At 43.1% G+C, this 24,687-nt stretch overlaps 2 protein-coding genes across 5 annotated transcripts; one reads left to right on the plus strand and one right to left on the minus strand.

The window, feature by feature from the left end:
- The first annotated feature begins 971 nt into the window (after positions 1-971).
- On the plus strand, positions 972-11,029 carry LOC118239754 (mothers against decapentaplegic homolog 1-like). Its single transcript, XM_035453535.1, is given in 6 exon segments — positions 972-1,143; positions 3,522-3,785; positions 6,378-6,494; positions 7,576-7,797; positions 8,814-9,070; positions 10,886-11,029. Coding segments are annotated over 6 exon segments (1,176 nt in total).
- An 11,869-nt stretch (positions 11,030-22,898) lies between these two features.
- LOC113838417 (GTPase KRas-like) lies at positions 22,899-23,598 on the minus strand. 4 transcript variants are annotated; one of them, XM_035453620.1, is made up of 2 exons: positions 23,141-23,589; positions 22,899-23,016 (listed from the first exon to the last, which is right to left on the minus strand). In XM_035453620.1, the coding sequence occupies exons 1-2, from the start codon at positions 23,587-23,589 to the stop codon at positions 22,899-22,901; spliced, it is 567 nt and encodes a 188-aa protein (XP_035309511.1). The 4 variants fall into 4 exon arrangements, with proteins under 4 accessions (XP_035309511.1, XP_035309512.1, XP_035309510.1 ...); XM_035453621.1 differs by having other exon boundaries at positions 22,899-22,992; positions 23,117-23,589; XM_035453619.1 differs by having other exon boundaries at positions 22,899-22,969; positions 23,094-23,589.
- Positions 23,599-24,687: the final 1,089 nt, after the last annotated feature.

The raw sequence follows: 24,687 nt of genomic DNA on the forward strand, positions 1-24,687 counted from the left end.
TACTTTCCTAGTCTGGCCTTGGCCACTATGCCTTCTCTATTCTGTTGCTGAATCCAACTAAGCAAAGTGTCCCATCAAATTAGCTTAAAACTCAACATTTTTATTTTGTGTGTGAGAATTTGGTGTGTGTCTGTGTGTGTGTGTGTGTGTGTGTGTGTGTGTGTGTGTGTGTGTAGTTATATGCATGATAGTTACTTGAGAAGCAGAGGCTGGAGGATGACTATGAGTTACTACAGGCCAGCAGAGCTACATGAAAAGGATATCCACTGAAGATTCTAGTGGTCATTGTCCTCTTTGTCATGCTGTAGAAACCATGATTGTATATAGTTGATGGACAGTGGTGCCTGTGGCAAAGTGGCAGCCAGGCAGAGTTGGAAAAACCATCTTCCAGGGAAGAGAAGGATGCTGGCCTGATTGAGAACTGGGTATCCAGACCTCATGACAGGTAGACATCTCCTTTGGGGATGTACCGATTTGGTCTTGCCTCCAGGAGGGAGAATCATGAATTTCTACCTCAACCTGGGGCTTTAGACCTGCTTTCAGGACAGCATGAACATAAGAAATTCATGTGTGTTAAAAATAAAAAGAATGACCAGGCAGTGGTGGCGCATGCCTTTAATCCCAGCACTGAGGAGACAGAGGCAGGCGGATCTCGGTGAGTTTGAGACCAGCCTGGTCTACAAGAGCTAGTTCAAAGACAGGCTCCAAAGCAACAGAGAAACCCTGTCCGGAAAACAAAACAAAACACAAAAAGAACGAAAAAAGACATCAGATATCTTGAAGACTGGCATTTTGCCTCAGATTGTGAAGTCCAAGCCTCAGAGTTGTTTCCCAAAACTAAGAAAATCCCCCTCTGAGCTTGAAGTCACAGCCTGAGCCAGGCTTCTTCTCAAGCACAGCACAGGTAGCCTAGACTGGTTGTAAGAGGTACGGGTCCCCCCCACAAACACCCCCAGAGCCACTGCACTGTCATGATGCTGCACGGCTCAGGTTCTCAGGACCCCACAGCCCAGTTTGACCATGGGAAGAACCGGATCAAAGGAGAAACCACCTCGTGTGGGAAGATCACTCCGGGAGGTCTAAACACTATTGTCCCAGGGTCCCTGCATCTTGCAGCCTTTGCTAAAAGAACGCTGCAGCCCGGCTAGGAATCCTGGGTCCATCGCAGGCCTTTGTTGACAATGGTCCTTAGGAATGACTGCTCGCCCTTGTGTGTACCCCATCACAGATATCTGTACCCGGGCCCCAAAGCTGTCTCCTGACTCAGAGGCTGAACTATTGGCAATGTCCTGAAGTGACAGCAGGGGGCGCGCATCTCCGTGTACCTGGAAGGACCCCCTGAGCCAGGCAATTCATTTGGGACAGCTCTCTTGGGTCCTGACAATAGACAGTTCCTCCAAGGCTGAGTGTCCCTGGCTGAGCTCTTGTCCCTCATGACTCCAGCATTTGAAAAACCAAACACATTTTTGTTAAGCCCATGTCTAAACAGCACAGATCCTCACCACTTCTAGGAGAGAATCCGGAAACCCACAGCTCGCTGAATGCTAAGCAGTAGCTATAATGTTCAATTTCATTTTGACAAGGGGTCTCGCTGTGTAAGGTAAGCCAGGTGACACTCATGACCAGTCTCACCGTGGCACAACCCAGAAGTAGGTGGGTCTCTGTGAGTTCGAGACCAGCCTGGTCTACAAGAGCTAGTTCCACGACAGCCTACAAAGTCACAGAGAAATCCTGTCTTGAAAATCCAATAAAAAATAAAATAAAAATAAAGGTCTCAGCATGAAGCTTTAGGCGGATAGCCTAAACCTGGTTTTGGACAGTAGACAGGCCTTGATTTCCTGTGTCTGGATCCCTGTGTCTCTCCTTTTGAGGGCTTTTGTCGAATAACTGCTCCAACTGGCTCAGCCCATATATATTCTTTTTCACATATACACATTTATTTATTATTTATTATTTATTTATTTATTTGTGGGCTCCTCTGGGTTTCCCAAGGGAGAAAGGGCCTCCCTCTTGAGTGTCACCCCCATGAACAGTGGCAGCCTGGAGCCCAATAACAGCAGTCAATGAAGTCCCAGCTCAGGACTTGTCTGTGTGTCCACTTAGAAGTCATCGGCAAGGCCAACTGATAGAGCTGGGTGGGAAGAATGGGGCACAGGACTGGCTTGTGTCGCTCTTTTTCTTTTTGGTTGTAGATTTACAGATGTATCCTTGTGGCTGCTCTTGGCCACTAAGTTAGAGTATTGGGCAAAAGCCTGGTAATATGGATGAACCACAAGACTCCTGGTCCTTTACTGAGAGAATGTCTCCCACCTTTATTGTGGAGCAGCCTTATATACAAACTTACAAAAACCCCAGGTCAAAGGGTTCACAACAGGATATTGTTCCCAGTGGGGTGAGGTCGGGAAAACAGGAGGTACCTGTGGTTCTGCTGGAAAACAAATCTTAAGAGACCCCATGGGGTCTGGGTTCTAACATCTCCCCCTTCTTTATATATATAACAAAACAGTTATCAAGTAAAAACTACAAGATTTTAACCATTCTATCGTTGTGTGTTACTATAACTATCTATCTTCAACTCCATCAAAGATCATAGAAGGACAATATATAAACTATAGAACAAACAGAGACACCTTGCTTCCTAGACAGGCCATAATGTGTCTGGCAGACTTCTCAGAAAGCCGGAAATTCTAAACTGTCCTGCACTGGAAACAGTTTAGAAAAGAGTAGCTTTTTGCGCAAATGGCTGGTCTTGCCATGTCAAAGTCAAACTCTATAACGAGTTTCTTGGATGCCCCTTTTCCTCTCAGTTATAATTGGTGTTCCAGGAGCAGGAGCACTATATGGTAAATAATATCATTCAATACATGTTAGCCCAGATTTTAGCAGACTGTTAATGAGAGGATTGGTGGCAATATGTACATATGTAAACAGAGTAGCCCAGACTGGACTTCACCCTCTGCTCCCTTTGTCTTAGCCTCCCTCCTGAGTACTGGGGTTGTGGGTGTATGCCACAGTCCTGGTTGTACGTGTGTGTGTGTGTGTGTGTGTGTGTGTGTGTGTGATGCATGTTTGGAGGGGGTGCACATGCCATCATGACCATGTGGAGGTCATAGACCAACTTTGTGGAATCTATTCTGTCCTTCCACCTTTCCCTGATTTCCAGGGATCAAACTGAGGTCTTTAGTTGTGTGACAAACCCTTTAACCCATGAAGCTGTCTGACTAGCCATTGATGTACATTGCTAATTGTGCATTATCTTTTGTGTGAATAGTAAATTTTTAAATGGAATAAAGCATCTATTTTTAATCTGAAACTGTATCTTGAGGCGTTACTAGGTCAACAGGCCAATGGCCCTGTGCTCAGGCTGGGGTCCTGTGATCTAGGCTGTACTCTGGAGTAGAAAGTTACTTTCCTTGTTACAGCAGGGTGGAGTTCAGATCATGTGTCTTCACTTACTGTGATGTAATTACCACCGATTTTTACCTTTCTCATTTGTCTCTCTGTTTTCTTTCTGTCCCCAGTGCTTCCTTCTGTGCTGGTTCCCAGGCACAGTGAGTACAACCCTCAGCACAGCCTTCTGGCACAGTTCCGTAACTTGGGACAGAATGAGCCTCACATGCCACCAAACGCCACGTTTCCAGATTCCTTCAGGCAGCCCAGCACCCACCCATTTCCCCACTCCCCCAACAGCAGCTACCCCAACTCCCCAGGCAGCAGCAGGAGCAGCAGCACCTACCCTCACTCCCGCACCAGCTCAGACCCAGGCAGCCCTTTCCAGATGCCAGGTAGGAGGGGGTATTCAGGGACTCTGCCTGCCTTGGGAAGGTGGATAGGGGTGGCCTGCGGGGGGGGCGGGGCTGCGGTGGGTGGAACCCTGAGCACATCCTGGTGAACCAGTCTTGGAGAATATCAATGTAGGGAGGGGAGTTGTACATACAGCTGGAGAAGAGGATGGCTTGTTTGAGTCCTGTTAAGTTTTGAAACTGCTGCATCCTTCTTTGAGTGGCACAATTGTTCATGTCTCGGCTCTCCATAAAAAGAAAGGGGAAAATGTCATGTTACACACACTGCTGTTCTGAGAAGCGGCTTCGGCGAGCTTTTCCAACATCGAAGAACCCTTGTTATCAATGCAGCCGCAGAAGAGCTAATTACTGGGGTATCTGCCCGCCCCATTTAATTAGATTCATTTAGCCAGTGATGTAATCCCAAGAAATATGTACTTTTAACATCAAGGAAATGCAACAGAAATATGGGGAACATCTGCTTGTTTAACTTAGCAAAGACAAAAACCAGTTATTTTCCTGTTTTAGACGTAACAGATGGTGTAATAGTGACTAATTAGAGGATTACACTTTTCAGATTACAGGATAGTAAACAAGCATCTCAAATATTAGTGCCACAGCTCTTGCCAGTCAACATCAAGAGGGACACGATAAATAAAACATCATCATGAAATGCATGGATATTTTTGTGTGGGAAAATGATGGGACGGGAGGTTTATAGAGCCACTCAAGGTGCTTTACATTAAATTTTACTTCAGCATCCATGATGTACCTTCAGGAATTAAAAGGTGATCCATGCTTTATTGTTTCCTCTTTCTTCTTTTTAAGCACTTAGTTTTTAGCTTGTTTATTTTGATTTATGTTTCTCTGTTTGGGATGAAGATGAGAGACAGTTTATTTTAATAACCAAACTAATAATATTTGATGGTTTCCTAGCCACTGATTCTCTGGCAAGCCCATTGAGTCTTCTAGATGGGATAGTGTCGAAAAGGTCTGTTTTATAGGGCTTTTGAACAGGGGCAACCCCAGCAGAGCCCCAGTAAAAGAATCAAAGGCTATCATTAGACTTCCTTCTTCTCCTTGACTGTCAGAGATTAGCACAGGGGCTTGGGAGGAAAGAGGAAGGGCTGTGATCTGTGGGGGCTGGTAGAGCACCACCAGCAATGACCCCTGTGACCCCTGCTGCTGCCAGGGTTGCTATGCTGTAAGTTCATTGGGTTCCATTGAGAAGAGACTCTGCGTTTGCTCCTGGCTTGAAGCAAGCAGAGTTAACTTCACTGCTGCAGCAAGAGTCTACAATGAGAGGAGGGACATCACCATGCAGGTTCCAAGGCCTTCTGTCTCACTGCTCTTCAGCAGCTGGGTTAAGATTCTGCCTGGGACTGGGAAGGGAGGAGCTGCCAGGGAGCCCTGGAGAAGCTGAATTTGTTATTTGGGTTCTACAATTGTTCCTAAGTATTTATCCAAGCATTCGTGGATCCCTACTGCAAAATTTTGTTCTTAAGTGTCTGCTGTACATGCTGGGTGGGCTCACAAGCCTATGAAGAGCTTTGTTTTCAAGTCAGGAAAAGGAATGCCCTGTGTTTCACAGTAAGAAAATGCCAGGCTTACGTGTGTGTGTGTGTGTGTGTGTGTGTGTGTGTGTGTGTGTGTGTGTTTGGTTTCAGTAATCATATTATTTTCTGGAAACTGCTCAGAAGGGTCTATGTAAATTCTGAAATGGAAGACAGCTAAGATAAGCTGATTTATTGCCTAGTGTTGTATTATTGGGTATTTTTAAATTTAGTCATTGCTTAAATGGTTGGGGTGAAGGTAGAAAGCAGATTGCTTAAAGTCCTGGGAAACTAAGTTTCAATTAGTAGATTGTAGCAAGCAGAGAGTGAATTCCCGCCCATATGTTTGCTCTCAGGCCTGGGAGAGCTTCCCCCTACTAAGTCCTGTCAGGAAGTCTTACCCCAGTAAAACGAAACCCCCGGGTTCTTGGGGTCTGCTGCACAAGAGCACATCCATAGACTCTTCTAGGTGGATTTAAAGTGACCTGATCCTAGATAGGCATGGGACTCCAGGGACTGACTTACCTTTTCTTCTTCTCACTTAAATGTCACTGGAAGCAAATTTTGTGGACGTGATTGTTTTCAGAATCTATACCTAAAGGCTAGTGTCTTCAGCATCTAGTCTTTAAGAGGTGGTGGTGGGAGAGGGGGTAAGGCGGGGCCTGATGTAGCCAAGGTTGACCTTGACCCCTCCATCTTCGTGTGCCACTGTATAGGCCAATCTTTCAGCAGGAGCTTGATTTGGTTTGAGTGATTAGTGATCTCAGCATAAGGAGTCAAGGACTTCTAGAGCCCAGGGGCTCACTGACCCAGCAGCCTGGATTGCTGTAGAGCCCCAAGCCTTGGAAGACCTTGCTCCCCTACCACCACCAAAAAAGTGATGGCTGATCAGTGGGCACAGGCACCTGTTGCTATCGTGAGACCCAGATGGTGGAGAGACCTAACTCATCCAAGTTATGCTCTGACCCCCAGATGTTCCATTCCCCACCATATGTAAAAGGAGTGCCTGAAGCATGTAATTTTTTTCTTTCAAACTTTGTAGCTGACATACCTCCACCTGGTTACCTGCCTCCTGAAGACCCCATGGCCCAGGACGGCTCTCCGCCAATGGACAAGAATATGATGGCACCTGCACTGCCCTCCGAGATCAACAGAGGAGGTAAAATGAGTTGTCAGAGTGTTGTCTGTATGTCCTGTCCTAATGTTACTTTTACTCATTTAGACCTTAAAAAGGTAGCTGTTTGAGAAACATGGAAAACAGGTTTGTTGTTGTTTTAAGAGTAATGGAAAGAATTCTCTAGAACCCATCTTTTTACTTAAACTCTGTCACAGTCCAATATGGGATCTCAGAATTGAATATGGAGGTCTCAGATTCCCACTGGTCTCTGAAACAGCCGTAAGCAGTGCTCTGCCACTTTGTGTTACATAGTTAGGTGAAGTGACTTTCCATTATTGGTGGTTTGAAAACAAAACTGTCAGTCACCTCTGAAGACAATCTAAGATGCTGTATGTTAACCAGTGTTGAATAATCAGCCAAGATTTATTAGTTATGGAAAAATAAACAAGCATATCTGTGTCCTTAGCATGCTAATTTGCTTTCACCTTCAATAAATGAGTAAGTGATACATATTATCATATATACATTTATATACATATATGTACATATATCAAATAACTGTTTAAAATGCATCTGTTTATGATTTGTTACCTATAAATATGGGTTTGTACGGCTGTTTCACATACCTATATACACAGGAGTTTGTTAAAGATGTCTGTGCTTACAGAGATAGAGGGAGGAAATGATTGAGTCCTGTTTTACATAACAAATACATCTGTTATTTATATGCTCATGTGTTTTCCCGTCTTCAGTAATTAAAAACTTGAGATCCTGTTGTCAGACATATCTTTAAGTTGGCCTTGAGGAACAGGCCATCCACTGTAGTTCAAAGCAGGCTCCCATGGGTGATCACACTAGAATCCATACAGCTGGTCTCCCCACAGTTGCTGTGGTGTCAGAAGAGACACACATATGCCACATCTGTTTTATGGCCTTATCTGAAACAAGTAATGGTATTTGTTTCCTTCTTTCTGTGATTGTCCCTAACTTCATCACCAAAAAATTTAAAGGAAAAGATTTTACCCCCTGTCTTCGTTCCACCGTGCTCAGCCAGTTTTACAATGCGGTTTCTGATTGGGGTGCTCCAGGTGTAACTGTGAGCAAATTTCTTTCCTTCTTGCAGATGTTCAAGCTGTTGTTTATTAGGAACCAAAGCACTGGTGCTCTATTGTGTACTATGAGCTCAAACACCGCGTGGGTGATACATTCCAGGCCTCCTCCACAAGTGTGTTGGTGGATGGTTACACTGATCCTTCCAACAATAAGAACCGTTTCTGCCTTGGGCTGCTCTCCAACATTAACCGGAACTCCGCCATAGAAAACACCAGGCGACATATTGGAAAAGGTGCGTGTCCCTTTACCCCTCCTGCAAACGTTCATCTTTTCTTCCTCTAGAAGTGACCCCATCATTCTTGTGGCAAATGCCAAATGTTCAGATGTTGCTGTTTGAAGTATCTTTCTAATTCATATTATCTAGAAATTGCTCCAATCATTGATCTAAGTGGTTTTCCAACTCCCATGCTATTGATAGGTGCCAGCTGACATTGCCATATTATTATGGTGCACTGTTCTGTCCTACATTTTGTTATAAATGAAATATCTTTTAAAACAATTCTTACATTTATTTATTCCATGTTTGTGTGTGCATGCGTGTATGTGTGTATAAGTACCTTGGTCAGAGGACAGCTTGTGGAAGTTAGTTCTCTCCTTCTTCCATGTGGATACTAGGAATCAAACTCAAGTCATCAGGTTGGTGGCAAGCACCTCTACCCACTGAACCATCTCAACATCCCACATATCTTTCATAAGGGACTTAACTATTTACTAGTGTTAGATTAAAGCAGTTCTATAACATTTATATGTATTTTTATATGATTAAGTCAATGAGCACATGTGTGGGTAGTGCTCAGAGCTTAGCTTTCCCTGTGGAGTAAGGAACAGGCAATCAAGAAGGGGTGTGGCATTCCTTGGAAGTGTCAGTATAAAATCATAATTTAATGACATGACATGTGTTTATATGCTGTTGTGCATGTGTCTGTTTGGGAGCCTATCTATATACCCTCTGAATATGAATGTAGTTTCTACCTTGTGTGCTGAGAAGGCAAAGATACAAAGTAGCAATAAGCACATCTAGTGTCCAGATCATTGCTCCAGATATCTATCCTCACTGAGGCAAACGGGCTACCTCCAAATCTGTGATGAGCTGCACCTGGTGCAGCTTTGTTAGTTTCTGAACACAAAGGTTATCACAAGCATAACATAGTTAGCTAGATGTCTGTCACAATGGCTATGTGAGTGGCCAAATTTGACTCTGCCCGGGTGCCTTTGAGCCTATGACTGACGTGGTGTATCCTCTCACAGGCGTCCACCTGTACTATATTGGAGGAGAAGTGTATGTCGAATGCCTGAGTGACAAAAGCATATATGTGCAGAGTCGGAACTGCAACTACCATCATGGGTTTCATCCCACCACTGTCTGCAAGATCCCCAGTGGGTGTAGCGTGAAAATTTTCAACAACCAAGAGTTTGCTCAGATACTGGCACAGTCTGTGAACCATGGTTTTGAGACCGTGTATGAACTCACCAAAATGTGCACCATTCGAATGAGTTTCGTGAAGGTGAGCAGTGCCCGCCCATCTCATTCAGGCCTGACCCCCACCTCACCCCTGCTATTTACAATATGTATATCTGTGCCTTCCTGGTATATATTCCTATCAGTGCCCAGCAAGAGCACCATTGTCCAAGAGGTTGTCATGGGAAGATAGAATATAGTCCTCTCCTCCCACCTTGCAGGTCCCAGAAATGGAACTCAGGTCTACAGGCTTGGGGACAGGCACCTTTATCTCCCCCTGCCTTCCAGTCATCATGCAGTTTATTCCGGGTCAAGCTAAGGGTTTAATAGAGTCCAGGCTGGAGCATGCCTTATTCCAGAAGCAGGCAGCCTCGTAAGTCTGTGTGTCTCAGCAGCCCTTACGGCTCATCTCAGCCTGGGGAGGGACAGCCTAGTGAATCTTGTCAGTTTCAGTAAAGGTTTTACGATGTCTGCTTCCTGAGTTTTAAGGACTTTGCCTAGAGGGTGGAGTGTTTCACCTCCCCTTAAAACATTCAGCAATTCTGGAGCTTCCCTATAAGACAGAAGGTTTTATCTTTGAAGAAATTGCTACACAACATGTGTAAAAGGTGAGAGAAGAACCAACTTCACAGATTTGTTCTCTGAGCTCCACATGCACACTGTGGTGTACATAAACACACATTCATGCAACAACAACAAAAAGCTGGGTGCAGTGCTGTGTGTAGTCCCAGCATGGGAGACAGATAGGATCCCTTAGGCTTGCCGGCCACCAGTATAGCCTGATTGACAAAAGCCCAGGTGCAGCAAGAGAACTCATCTCAGAAAATACAGTGGAGTGTAATTCAAGAAGACAGCCAGTGTAGACCCCTGTGCTCTCCAGGTATGGACACACAGATAAAGGGGCAAGGGATTGTTGAGTTAAAGGTGTAGGACTCTTACAGTGGTCCTGGGTTCAGTCCCAGCATCCAGCTGAAGTGGATCACGATAGCCTGTAACTCTACCTCCAGGATCCAACATCTTCTGAAATCCACAGATACCACACTTTCATAGGTAAATCCATACTCAACACGTACATATTTGCACAATTTTTAAATAAAATATTAAAAAATAAAGCCAGTTTGATAATACATGACTTTTATTCCAGTGCTCAGAAATCAGACAGGTAAGCTCTGAGTTTGAGGCCAGTTTGGTCTACATAGGAGTTTAGGCCAGCCAGAGCTACCCATCAAGTCTGTGTCTTAAAAGTATAAGTAAGTAAGTAAGTAAAGTGTTAACATAACATTAATGTAGTGGGAAATAAATATTTAAAATATCTTTTTTTTGAGACAGGGTTTCTCTGTGGCTTTGGAGGCTGTCCTGGAACTAGCTCTTGAAGACCACAGTGGTCTCGAACTCACAGAGATCTCCCTGCCTCTGCTTCCTGAGTGCTGGAATCTAAGCCATGCACCACCATCTCCTGGCTAAAATATCTTTATTCAAACAACTACTGAATGTATTTTAAATTTGTAATTACCCAAGACTAATAATATTTATTACTTTGAAAAAAGGTCTCATTCTGTACCCCTGACTGGCCTGGAACTCACAGAGATCTGCCTGCTCCTGCTTCCCGAATGCTGGAATTAAAGGCGTGTGCCACTACACCAGACTAAATAGGTGATCCTTGGGTCCTTGCATAGACTTTTGGTGGCCAATGTGCATCCCCAAAAATTACCCATGCTTTTGTGGTATGTTTGTTTTCTGGTGGGACATAGCCATGAGTCCAAACATAAATATGTGAACTGATCATATCATCTTTTTACTTGGTAGAGAGACTCAATGAGATAGAGACTTAAATGACACCAGTGTGCTTTCTTTTTCCTAGGGTTGGGGAGCCAAGTACCACAGGCAGGATGTTACTAGCACCCCCTGCTGGATTGAGATACATCTGCATGGCCCTCTCCAGTGGCTGGATAAAGTTCTTACCCAGATGGGTTCGCCCCACAATCCTATTTCCTCTGTGTCTTAAACGGCCTCTGGCTTCTGTCTCTTGCAAACTGTTGAACCTTGCATGTACTTGAAGGATGGATATGTTATATGGGTGAAGACCTGACAAGGGAGCCTTGATAATACTTGACCTCTGTGACCAACTGTTGGATTGAGAAATAAACAAACATTGGTAACATGATGTTAATATCAAGAATCTGTTTAGTTAACTTTGTGACATTCTGTTGTATGATGAACTAAAATGTTGACTTTTAGCAGGACTTTTGTGTATAGTTTTAAAGGAGATGGCCAGGCCAGGGACAAATTATCTATTAGAAGAACAATCCTGTGCAATCCTTTTGTTGGGAGTGTTTGGCAGAGTGTTACCTTAATAGTCTTTGAAGTGTGCACTTCATCAGGTTCTGAGCCCACACTGAATCATCTTTTGATGGGTTTTCATAATGTTTTAAAACTATTTGTTTAGTTTGTTCATTTTTAAAGGCAAATCTTTATGACATACACAGTATTCTTTCTAAAACTGTATGCTGACTGTAGTGCTGTCTGAATGACGTCAGGCTTTTGCTCCTTGCTAAATATGTGTATACAGAATAATTGGAGTTTAGGAATAGTCTAAATGGCTAGTGGATCTAGAAGGTATTTGTCAGTGGGGTGGGGGAAAGGAAATGACAACCGCAAATGTAGACTATGCCTTAAGGTTCAGTTTGTTGTCTTAAATGAGCAAGCTGCTGTCTGAATTTGCTGTGTTTCAGTCTTTTTAGAGTTTTATATTACTTTTTTCCTTTCTTTTCTTTTATCTCATCTGCTCTACACTGCAGTAAAGCAGCTGGTTAATTCCTGTAATAGGGAGAACAAATGAATAATTCCTTTTATTTGCAAATCAACTGGCTTTCTGTTTCATTTCCCAGAATATGAAACGCTTGAATTCAATGAGCAGTTTTTATGGAGTTTACAATACAGACATAGGCTTTAATTTCCAAATGAGTTGTTTGCTAAACCTAGTAACTGTGTTCATTATTCACAGGTTTAAAGAAGATCCCTATTGGAATCCATTTCAAACATTTTTAGTTTGTTTTTTCAGTTTGGTTTTGTTTTCTTTTGTTAATTTTTTTATTCTCTTCTGCTCTTATACATTGTGTACCTTTATTCCAACACTAGTGGGTTTCTCTACTGGAAAATTTTAAATAAACCTGTCACTATTGCTTCCTTTCATTAAAAATGTATCATTTTGTTCTTTGCTTGTTAAAATTTGGGATCACTAAGATGTGGTCTTTTTTTCAGTGATCTCGTCAAATACAAAGCTCAGTTGGTAAAGTGGGGACACGGAACCTGGCTTGCTAAAAGAGCAGATTGATCTAAAGTCAGGAGAAAGGAAACACAAGGCTGGGGAAAACTAAGGGAAAAGCAATGAGGGAGGGCATGTACCATGCTGCAACTGTATAGGTTACAGGGTAGCTAATGGAGCTGGTCCCTCTCCCTGATGTGAGTTTCAAACATCAAACAGGTCCTCCGGATTGGCAGCAAACCTGTTACCCACTGAGCCTCTCAGCAGCCCACAAGTGTATGATCTTTTTATTCAAGGGGCTTCCACAGTGTAGTTACTGATGGATGCCCTTACTCAAGGGGAAGCATAGTTTCCCAATCTGAAGGGTACCCATAGGGGAATGTAGCCAGGGCAGACCAAAAACTGAACGCAGAGGAGAAAGTTACCTTTGTGCAGTTTTACTGGGATGGGATGATCCCCCTTTCCCACCAAGGGGATTTTTAAAAAAATTTTGAAAAAGAAACAATTTGAGGTCATTTTGTTTTCTAGCCACACAAATACCACTGTATCACCTCACATTCTCTTCTTGACTTGGTGCACAACACCTAAATTTAAATATCTACTGCTCCCCACCAATTGAAATTCACTTTAAAAGAAAAGAATATCTTGTTCCCCACCCACTGACACTACAAAATGTATCCCCATAAACAGTGACCCAAATTTCTGCTTGTTATTGTTGCCTCCAAAAAATCAATGGCAAGCAGAGGAAGCTTGGGCCTGGAGACCTTCACTGTTACAGTTCCCTGTCCATCCTTGCTACTTGCTAGACCACTTGGCTTCTGTGGACCTCGCCATGCTCATTGACTGAGTGGAGATGGCAGCATCACACATTTGAGCTGGGATCATTCAGCTAAAGGTATAAATACCCCAGAAATGTGTCACAAATTTAGGAGCCACCTTTCTTGAACCCTCTGTAGTCTGTGTTTTCCATTGGCCAAGATCATTCAGTGTGACTGTGTCCAGGATCAGTAAGATAGTTTTTTTGTTGTTGTTGTTTTCAATTACTAAAACTGGACTGTGAAGAGGCCCAGCAGGTAAAGGATGAGTGTGACTATGAGAGTTTACACTCTACAGCCCATGTAAGTGTGGGTGGGTATGGCAGCCTGCCTGCAATTATAGCTGAGAAGGTAGACAGGATTCCCCTGAGCATTTTGACTGTAGGGACTAGCCATATCCATGAGCTCTAGATTTGATTGTGAGACCCTGCTTTAAAGAATAAGGTAAAAGAACCATCAAAACTTATTCCTGACATCAACCTTGGGCCTCCACATGCATGTGCACGCACACACACACACACACACACACACACACACACACACCCATGAAAATGACAAATGGGAATAAATAAAGTTACCATTAAGAATGATTTATAACTGGAGATTGAAAATAAAGAGCTCAGGTCAAGTTTTCTCCGTTCTTGGTGGAAACTGCCTTTGCTGTTCTTGAGTTCCTTTGTTGGGCAGTAAGTGAGTTGGGTATTACACTGTGACTGCCTTGAAGATGTACTAAATAAAACACAAAGATCATCCCATCCGTGGAGACCCTGGGGTATGCAGTGTGGTGTGTAAAAAGGCCTTTTGTTCTTAAGATCAGGTATATGGAATTCTAGTAAAATCCTAATGAAAAAATATTCTCATCTGCCATAGCAGGTCAATGAACAAGTCGTTCCGGAGTGTTTTGTTAAAGGAATTAGAAAAATCAAAGCAACTGTTTGTCTAGAGAATGAGAAAACAGATGAAGCTCAAGAAATTGACAAAGATGACGCGGGCTGTTCTTTGAGACTCAAAGCCAGGATGATTAGAAGTGTCGAGCCCTGGCCCTGCCAACTCTAGCATTGACAGAACTGAGGCTCCAGCCCTGGCCTCATCAGCAGTTTCCCTATTTTTCTAGCACATGTTCCCTCGTCTGTAAAATGGAGACCGTAAAGCTAACCTGACTGGGTCATCGAGAGATTAATTGAACCAAGTGCTTAAAGCTCTTCTGTAAATGATTAGCTCTGATTAAGATCCCGTCTTCGGGACTAAAGGAAGGACCCTGGCAGGACACAAATGCCCCGGTCTCTGCTGTAGGCACCAAGCCAGGGGCTTCCTAACATTGTTTCTCTTCCTCTCAACAACACAGGAGATGCTTTCTACTCTTCCATAACTCTGGTTATCCTTTGCTGGAATAAAGGATTAAGATGGCCAGTGTGTAAAGAGAAACAGTCTTTTCTTAGCTCGCAATGTGGAGGTTGTGGTTTGTGACTTGACAGGGCAGTTCCGACTCCGTGAGGAACAGAGGGCAGCAGGTTATTACAGGAGCATGGGGCAGAAACGAACTAACTGCTCACCTCATGGCTGAGCTGCAAGGTGATGTGGGATTCGTGTCTCCCACTATCCCCTTTGACAGCATGCCCCAATGGCATGCTATGCTGTCTGGAAATTTATTCTGCTAAACAAATTAGTCTGTTGCTGTTGATTCAGCCTCACTAGAATTCCCATCACACCAGTGAGATGTGGCTGCAAGGAAACAGTGACTGTCTCAAGTTCACTCTGGAGCCTTGTGAGTGGCCTGCTTACTATCCGTATTTCCATAGGCAGTCTGCTTTTTCACAGACCCACTGTTTGGCTGTTCAGTGCCACTCACAGCATTCTAGAACTTCTTTAGACAACACCTCTAACTGCTCCGCATTCCTCCCATAAGCCCGTTCCAAAACTCTGAGGACAACACTGTCAGCATATCATCGAAACAGCCGAGTTTCTTCATCGAATCTACAGGGCTTCTCAGTGCCAATAGTCTACATTCGCTGCTTTCTTATCATCACGAAAAAGAACCTGACAGGAAGCATTTACAGTGGGAAGGATTGTGTTGCATTGGCTCATGCTTTGAGGGAAAGTGTGGTGGTGGCAGAAGCAGCTTAGGCTGCAGTGATGGGAAGTATAGGTGCCAGAAGGGGCCTGAGACATCACATACTCCTGGAGCTGGAGAATAACAGCTGTGAGCCACCTGATCTGAGTTCTGGGACCTGAACTCCAGTTCTTGAAAGAACAGTATGCGTGCTCTTAAGCACTGAGCCATCCTTCCAGCTCCAGCTGGCATAGTTTTACACATAGAAAGCTTCCTGGCTTCTTTTGATATATTTCACACACTGAAATTATGATGTGGTGGTTCTGGAAATCTCCAGCTCACCAGTACTCTAATCTTCAGCTCCTTACTGGCAAAAAGGAGACCTGCACAAGAGTGACTAAGCTGCAAATCTTAATATGGACAGAGCAGCCGGATGTGTCCCATGCTGCCTCAGGGTGTTCCAAGGGAACAAAATAAAACAGTTGGTATCAGAATAGGACATGCAATAACAGAACCAGAGACAAGAGAAATAAGCAAGATAGAAAGGAGCTAGGCTGTTGACTTTGAAACTGGAGGGTGGTGCAACAAGCCAAGGGATGCAAGAGAACCCCAGAAGCTGAAATAAAGCAAAAGCCTGGGTAGTGGCTGAGATGAGAAGAAGGCTCTCTGCTTTGCTTCTCATGCCTCTGGGGAGACACCAGTCTTTGCCAGTCCTCTGTGCACACATGTTGCCCTCACCTCTTAGGTTGTAGGTGCTGTGTGGACAGCATATATCATCCTGCTTATATATTCCAGAAAATGATGGAATCTTTATTGTTTTTAAATGATTGTTATTGCTGGGGGAAGTTGTAATTTTGAATTATGATATTAATGGGATCCTCACTTTCTATACAGATTATTCATGTACCTAGGCCTACTGTGGGAAAGCTCACATGAACTTCAATGCTCCATACACCCAGTGATGATGTGTGTGTCAGGAAATCCACAAAGCCCAACAAGGCTGTGCCTTGAAGGACAGGGCACACTGCCACAGGCAAAGTGTGAAGCCCTTATCATCAGATATAGAATTATTGTTAGTTCCGTTTAGGGCTGGTTGTAGCTCAGTGAGCAGAACATGATCTCACCAATTCTAAGGACCCTGCTTCAAACTCGGAACCAAAGAGAGGGACACCCACAGAGAGGGAATGTGAAGTCTCTATTCAACTATTTGGAAGAACCCTGGTACAAGGCTGTACCTTACAGACAGCACAGGGTGTTACCCACATTTACAAAATGATGGGAAAAGTACATTAATGAAGCATGGATTTTTCCATTGTTCGTAACAGTGATTATCATTCATTCAATGCTCAGTTAAATATCTGCTCCGAACAGTTAAATGACTACTGCCTGGTGCTAAAGGCGCAGTGGTGAGTGAGAGTGAGTCAGATTTCAGGGCCCCCCTCCTGCAATCACACAAACCTCTGGAAAATAGCATCGCTGGTCAGTGCTTTGCAGGAGCCTGGGGAGAGTGGGTGCTGGCCCGGACTCAAGGGGAGAAGAATGTACCTGTGTGACTGGACTTAAGAAGAGCCTTATTGTGTATTTTATGTGTGCACATACCATTTTGCACAGACAAGCCTGATAGGAGTATTCAGCTTCTGTGGGGAGGGGCAATGTGTTTTATTTTGTGTGTTTTTTTTCTGTGAAATAAAGAACCTGGATGAAAGAATGATCAGTTAGGTGCTTTCAATATTTAAAGCTACCTCTTGAAATATATGTGTTCATTAAAAGTCAAATTTGCATTACATGTATATGTCCATGTACACATGCATCCATGCACTTTCTGTTCTGAAATAGTTTTTTCGAAAAAAATTGACCATTATTTAATCATTTGTCTGAGCATTTCCTTATATACACATGGGAAGAGAGAGGACACTTAAGCATGTACATATAATTTAAAAATATTTTCTCTTTTCATTTAAAATGACCTGACATGAGCAAACACATATTTAATTCTTTCTGGGAGTCATGTTGACTAAAGAAAGGCATTTTGATTAGGTTTTAGGTATGATATATTCCCAGAGGACTCTGGCTCCTGGGTTTATTTTAAACCTGACAATCTGTGACATGTTAGGATGACAGTGTTACCCTTGCTGTGGAACCATAGTCTATGTCAGCAGATGGCTGAGTCTGTTTGTGCATGCTGCTCTCTGGCTGCCCTTGGCCACCACTAAGTCTGAGTATCAGGTGAAAGCCTGGAGATTTGGATGAATGACAAGATGCCTGGTCCACTTTCTGAGAGAATGGCTCTCACCTTTATTGTGGAGCAATCTTATATACAAGCTTGCATAAACCCCAGGTGAAAGGGTTCAAAACCGGATATTGATGTTAGTAGGGTGAGGTCAGATAAAGAGGGGTTACCCATGGTTATGTTGTAAAACAACTCAGAGACCCTGTGGTGTCAGGGTCCCAACATCTCCCCCTTCTTTATATATAACAAAACAGTTGTCAAGTAAGAAGTATAAGATTTTAACCATTCTATCTAGTGTGTTAATATAACTATCTATCTTCAACTACATCAAAACATAAAAGGATAATATATAAACTCTAGAACTGAGAGAAACATCTTGCTTCCTAGACAGTCACCCAAATTTTCTTGGTAATGTTGTGGCATCCATTTTTAGCCTACAGGACACAATGTGTCTGACAGACTTCTCAGCAAAGCAGGAAATTCTAAACTCTCCACCTGCATTGGCAGTTTGTCTGTCACCTTTTTTCTGTGTTCTGTAGAATGTCTGGCAGATTCTTCCATGAAGCAGGAACCTTTCATGATGTCCATCTGATTTAAGCAGTCAAATTTCTGTGGGTCCTGCATGTCCAGTTTATAAAGCAACAGTCAAACCGCTCAGGCAAGAGCAGCTTCTTGCCCAAATAGCAAGTCTTGCCATGTCAACGGGAAACTTTATTTCTTCCATGCTCATCTTCTGCTCAGATGTAATTGGTGTGCCAGGAGCAGTTGTGTCTCACTGTCAAGAAAAACCCTAAACCATTTAAATGCCAGATATTCCATTGGTCTTTGAATGGTTTGAAGAATATCTATATATCTAGAAAACCTAACTAATATAAACAAATGAAGATCCATTCCAATACAAAGTATCAACAAATGAGGATCCATTCCTATACAAAGTATCATTTCTATATAATATTCCTCCTTTTTCCTTTTAAAAATGATTGCCTGTGACCACTACCATTTCTAACTGAACAAATTTTAAGGAAAACATCTATTTGGACCACCTGGGACACTGCTTCAGGGGGTCCTGCCCCATGAAACCATACCAGTCTGGAAGAAATCCACAGCTCTTCACCCTCCATGGAAAAAAAAGCAGAAATTTCCCTCCCAAGTAACCTGTATTTTAGCAACTGTTGCTCCTTCCCCAGCAATTACACAATTTAAAGACAACACAATGGCATTCTTTTGTTAACAGTCACACATTTAGGATCACACTTGATTCACACATGTGTGGCCATTCTATACGTACAGAAGGTATATACATCTTTTGAACAAAACTCACAAAGGAGAAGAGGTGTCAGGGGATGGCCATCCTTACCATAGCTTGGTATCTTTGGAGGACCTTCAGGACTGTCGCATCTTTGTCGATTCCTGTATGGACTTTTGTAGGGCCTGGTTCTCTTCTTCATCTGTTTGGACATATACTCCTTTCTCATCTGATGTGACCGATGATGTGGATGGCTTGTGTTGAGGGCTCGGGGAGGGGGGCTGGAAGTCTGGGTCTATGGAATTCACATTACCAGTACTCTTTTTTGGAGCTGGGTTGTTAGTGCCACTGGGTACAGGGGATGAAGACATTGGGTTCTGCATAGGGACATAGTTCTCCTCACAGTCTCCAGAATCAGTAATGGAGATGGAACAGCAGTACTGGGAGGAGCTGCGATTGAAAGGGTTGTTAACCGTGGACCAAGGTTTGGTGACAAATGACTTGAAAGGGAGCTCATTGATGACAGTGTGGTTACTCAGGTCAATGGGTACTGACTTTGCTTTTTGGCCAGGCTTGAGGGGGAGATTGAACGGGGGTGGTTGGATCTCACTTCCTCGGCTGACAAAGTGATAGGGCATTTTGCTCATGGGGATGTCAGAACCTGGGTTTATGGGCAAATAATTGAAATCAGAGCAGGTACTGTCTGATCGACCCAAGATAGTCTTTTCTAGAGATTTAACAGACCAGAAGGCAGTTTCTTCACCTCGTGTTGGATACTTGTAGTCACTGACTGGAGGTCTCTTTTGAGGGCTGCTCCCCCAAGGTGTCTTAGGATGCTGTGGTGGGGGAGATATGGCTGAGTCCACTAGGAGGTTTCCAAATTCTTTACACCGGGTGTTGCTTGGTGCCTTGAAGATGTACACATAATCACTATCTGCCTCAGACCCTGCTCGGAGCAGGGGCTGACTGGAGCTGCTGAATTCAGCTGGACAAGAGCAGAGATTATGACTGACTAAAGAAAGGTTTCTCAGGGTGTCAATGCTCTCTTTAGTTTGACTGAAGCCGCAGATCTGACAGATGCTCTGGACCCACCTATTCCTGTCAACAACTGTGTCAGCCACCAGGTAAAAGGTGTGCTCATTGATAATGATATCAAACATAAACCTCTTTTGGAGCTCTTGTTTATTGAACGTCAAGGCTACATCCAACTGCGTACAGAAGTTTAGGTTGATGATCCCCTGGGGTTTCTTGCAGTGTTCATTCTTATAGTATTCTAGAACATCTGGGTCACCACACATCTTACCGCTCCACAGGATGAACCAGAATTTCTTCCAAGCATAGTGCCCCAACTTTTTCTCAGGAGGTGATTTCTCCAGCCAGCCTGTGCACACAACATCAGTTTCTTCTGACTGTAGCCCACAGTGGGCTCCAGTGGACAAGGGCTCGGGCTGCTGGGTGAGCTGGCTGTTGGTGGGTAGCTCTTGGAGGAGGGATTCCTCAGAGGCAGATTTCCCGGATTTCTTTAATAAATTTCTTGGCATTATCGCTTAATCCAATGTTAAAATGAAATCTCACCAGTACCTTGTCTCTTTAAACTTTCTCTGTGTGATTGACTGTGATCTCTATTCTAACCCAACTCTCTTAGGAGTTGAGGTACCTATTTTCTAGTACCTTTTGCAATCCACCCTCACAACTCCTTACTTGCTTGCCAGCATACTGAGGGTGATCTCTCAGGGTCCCCTTTCATTCCTGTTCTCAGTGGGACCTCAATTTGTGGCTGCTCTTGGCCACCACTAAGTCCTAGTATCAGGCAAAAGCCTTGAGATTTGGATGAACCACAAGATGCCTTGTACTGGTTCTGAGAGAATATTCCTCACTTTTATTTGAAGCAGCCTTGTATACAAACTTCCAAATTCCCAGGCCAAAGGGTTCACATCATGATCCTAGTGGGGAAAGGTTAGGAAAACAGGAGGTACCTGTGGTTATACTGGAAAACAACTCTTAGAGACCCTGTGGGGCCTGGTTCCCAACACCGAATGACTCATTAGATGGCCGAAGCATATTAGCAGGAACCAGGAGCACACAACACTCAGGAAACCAAATTGGGTCCCCTCCATCCTTTTGTGAAAACACAAACATAACCTAGGGCCCACACCAAAACTGGATCTTGCCCTTTCCAAAAGCCTGAGGGAAGGTCTCTCCAATTGACCAAATGTCTTTTCTGTGCAGTGGACCGCCAAAGACAGTCTGCTGCGGCGTTTCCAGAATCATCCACAATTAAAATTTTAAGATAGAAAATAAGTGATAGACTTAGGGAAGACAAGGTCTCCCTCAAGGTCCCCCTTCTTTACTATAACTAAATGGGCTTTTAAAGTGTGGTGGGCATGTTCCACAATAGCCTGTCCTTGGGGGTTGTAAGGAATACCAGTTTTGGGGGAAATTTCAAAATCTTGACAAAATTGACTGATACATCTGGTGACATAAGCAGGGCCATTATCAGTCTTAATTTGTTTTGGGACCCCAATGTAAGCAAAAGCCTGTAGACAGTGGCTTTTAACATCTTTTACCTTTTCACCAGAATGGGCAGAGGCAAATATTAGTCTAGAAAAAGTATGTACAGAAACATAAACAAATTGCAATTTACCAAAAGATGGCACATCCATCTGCCACAGGTGATTGGGCAACAGTCCTCGGGAATTAACTGCCAAGTGAGGCACTGGAAGAAATTCCACACAAAGAGGGCAATTTTTAACTATTTAAAAACCTTGTTCCTTGGTTATCCCAAGGTATGAAATCGTAAGAACCCTGAGCTGAGAAGAAAGCACTTATGTAAGGATTGTGCTCTAGTAAGGTCTTTGTGAAACTGCAATGATTTGGGTATACCTTTTGGCCATGTGATTTCTTTCACTGACAGGTCCTGGAAAATGAGTATGGGCTCTAAGATGTCCCACAAATACAGGTTCACTCTGTTGCTATAGCAGCCCCTGTATCTGTAACAAACTCTCTTGTACTCTGGAGATATTGGCAAAATAGGCAGGCATCTCCAAGGGTTGGACAATTTGAGCTAGATATTGATTATCAGTATAGATCATAATGATTCCCTGAGGAAGAGTTGTAGAGCCAAGGCCAAGGTAAAAATTTTGGCCATTTGTGAAGAAGCTGCAGCAAATATGGCTATCTTAATGATAAGATAAGATACAACTGTAGCTGTCCTTTTTGAAGAACCCTCTGTGAAAACCATTCACCCCTTGGAAATAGGCTGAGACCATATCTTTGGAAAAATCAAAGGATGTATCTTAAAAAAGGAAACCAGATTATTGGATGGGTAATAATTATCAAAATCTCTCTGGTAGCAGAGAGAAAAATGCTCAAATCATAGCTATCATTTTGTACAACTCTATTTGTTGATGGGATAAGGGTGTAACAACCTGATCTGGCTCCTTACCAAAAGTCTGCAAAGCAATCTTTTGCTCTTTAAATAGGTGTGCAATTATAGCTTGGGGATAGGATACCACTGATTTCCATGGGGAGGCCTGAGAATGGAGCCAAAGAATAGGAGTCTCTTGCCAAAAAACTCCTGTAGGAGAATGAGCAGAACAAAACACTAATAATTTTAAAGGGTGAACATAATCTATATAATCCAAATTTGCCCCTTCTAAGGCCTTTTCAATCAAATGAATGTACTTCCCTCCTCAAGTAGTGAGACTCGAGGGGAGTTGGGATCTGAATCACCTTGTAATATTTTAAAGAGAAAGCCTTTTTGAACAGTCTAACTACACTTATGAAGGATGATAAACTCTAGGACATGCTAAATGTGAATCAAGGGAAGCCCATAAATCTGTGATTCCAAAGTCTTAGGTCTCAATGCAGCTGTAATTACTAATTAATTCACTCAGTGACTAGATGAAACAGAGCAGAGATGGATCAAAAGCTTCACTACTCCGGGTCACACAATGCTCACAGCTGGTAAGAGAATTAGCGTGGAATCAACTGCATGCACCAAACCCCAGGAAGACAGTCTCAGGTCTTTAGTCTCTTCCACAGCCATTGCTAGTTGAAGTCCAAAACCCAGGGAATACTGGCACTTAGAGAAAAGAGGTTTCCACTGTCACTTTAAAATAAGCATTTAAGATAAAAGCTGGAAGTTTGCATGAATAGAAAAAAATAGGGTTAGATAATGCTAAAACAAATGCTAATAATTCAGTGTAATGTACAAAAATTACCACTTTTAACTTGAGTATGCCTTAAGAAAAGAGTACAAATTGTATTTACATAATTATACACTTTGTTTTTGACTTCTTTTTATTCTTTTTACCATCTTTGCTCATCTTTTCTTTATGATTTTGAATTTCTCGGACTAATGTATAGAAAGCATCATCAACACCCAGATTACATTACAATGCATTTTTTAATCTTCACACGGCCAGGAGTCTTTTCTTCTTTGCTGATTTTTTTCAATCTGTACTGTCGGATCTCTCTCACCAATGTATAAAAAGCATCCTCCACTCTCTGTCTTGTCTTTGCTGAGGTTTCAATAAATGGAATCCCATAACTTCCTGCTAAGTCCTGAGCCTGTTTTGTGTCTACTGCTCTAGAAGGCAAATCACATTTATTCCCTACTAGGACCATAGGCACATCTTCAGCGTCTTTTACTCTTTTAATTTGTTCTCTATAATGGTGAATAGCTTCAAATGATTTAGTATTATTCATGGCAAATACACAAAGAAAGCCCTCCCCAGTCCTCATGTACTGGTCCCTCATTGCACTGTACTCCTCTTGACCTGCTGTGTCGAGAATGTCCAAGTGACAGATTTCTCCATCAATTACTACTTGTTTCCTGTAGGAGTCCTCTATTGTAGGATCATATTCATCCACAAAGAGATTCTGAATTAGCTGTATGGTCAAGGCACTCTTGCCTACACCATCAGCTCCAACTACCACAAGTTTATACTCAGTCATTTTCAGCAGGCCTCTACCCGTGGCGTGCCACACCTCAGGTCTCTTGTGGCTCTCTCCAGGTACGAAAAGTCATGGGAGCCAGACTCTGGGCAAGCTGCCGCCTTCCTCCTCCCCCTCCACTGCCGCCTCAGCTGCAGAATGGCAACATTAGTAATTTTTAAACTACGTCTGATCCAATTAATATCACCCAGAAACCTCTGAAAACCATTTAAAGTTTGAAGGGTGTCCAGCCAAAGACTAATCTTTTGAGGGTGCACCCCATTTGCCACAACAAAGCATGACTTAGATCTGGCTCCCTCACTGACCTTCTTATTTCCCTGCATAGCAGAAGCAATAACTTGTCCCATAATGTGGTGTCCATCTATATCTCTACAAATGCGAATGTAATCATTGAGGCTTTTGGCCTTGTGAGGTGGTAAAGCCTCTTTACAATACTTGTTGGCATTTTTTAAAGCTAGATTTCTAAATATAGACATGATATTATCGGTATTCCTAAATATACACCCTGAAAGCAGCTACTGAGATCTGTGCATATACAGTTGGATCGTAAAGAATTTGCTGACGTAGGTCTGCATAGGCTCCTGTACCAGTAAGCATTTCTGAGTTCTTTTCAGGGTAACCGGCCGCCGTCTTGCGCTGTACCATTTGGTTACATAGCTCTTCAAATTCACCTCTCCAAATCAAATAACCTACCCTGGACAGCACAGCTGAACATGATTGTTTCCAATCACTAGGCGTGCAATTCAAGGCCACAAAGAATTAAAAAATGGTCAGAGTAATAAAAGGGGCATGAGGCCAGTAAGACAAAGCTGCCTATTTCAGCTGTTTAATATCCTTATAATTAAGAGGGGAATGCTTTCTCTGATTCTAGCCTTGGGGAGCAAATATCTCTATCATTGAGAACATCACTGGGCCACTCTTGTTTTCAGGAAAGGCCAAAGGAAAACAGAGAGCGCTACAATTTTGAGCAGGAGGATGAGACTCAAGGGAACATTTTTTGGCTTATGTTTTTATTTAACGTACCTTTCCAGTTCTTCACTTTCCTTAGTCTCCTCCCCTGAATATGAGGGAGAGGGCCGAAAGGAAGTGTCATTAGAA

The sequence above is a fragment of the Cricetulus griseus genome, unplaced genomic scaffold (genome assembly GCF_003668045.3).
Source record: "Cricetulus griseus strain 17A/GY unplaced genomic scaffold, alternate assembly CriGri-PICRH-1.0 unplaced_scaffold_1, whole genome shotgun sequence".
NCBI lineage: Eukaryota > Metazoa > Chordata > Mammalia > Rodentia > Cricetidae > Cricetulus > Cricetulus griseus.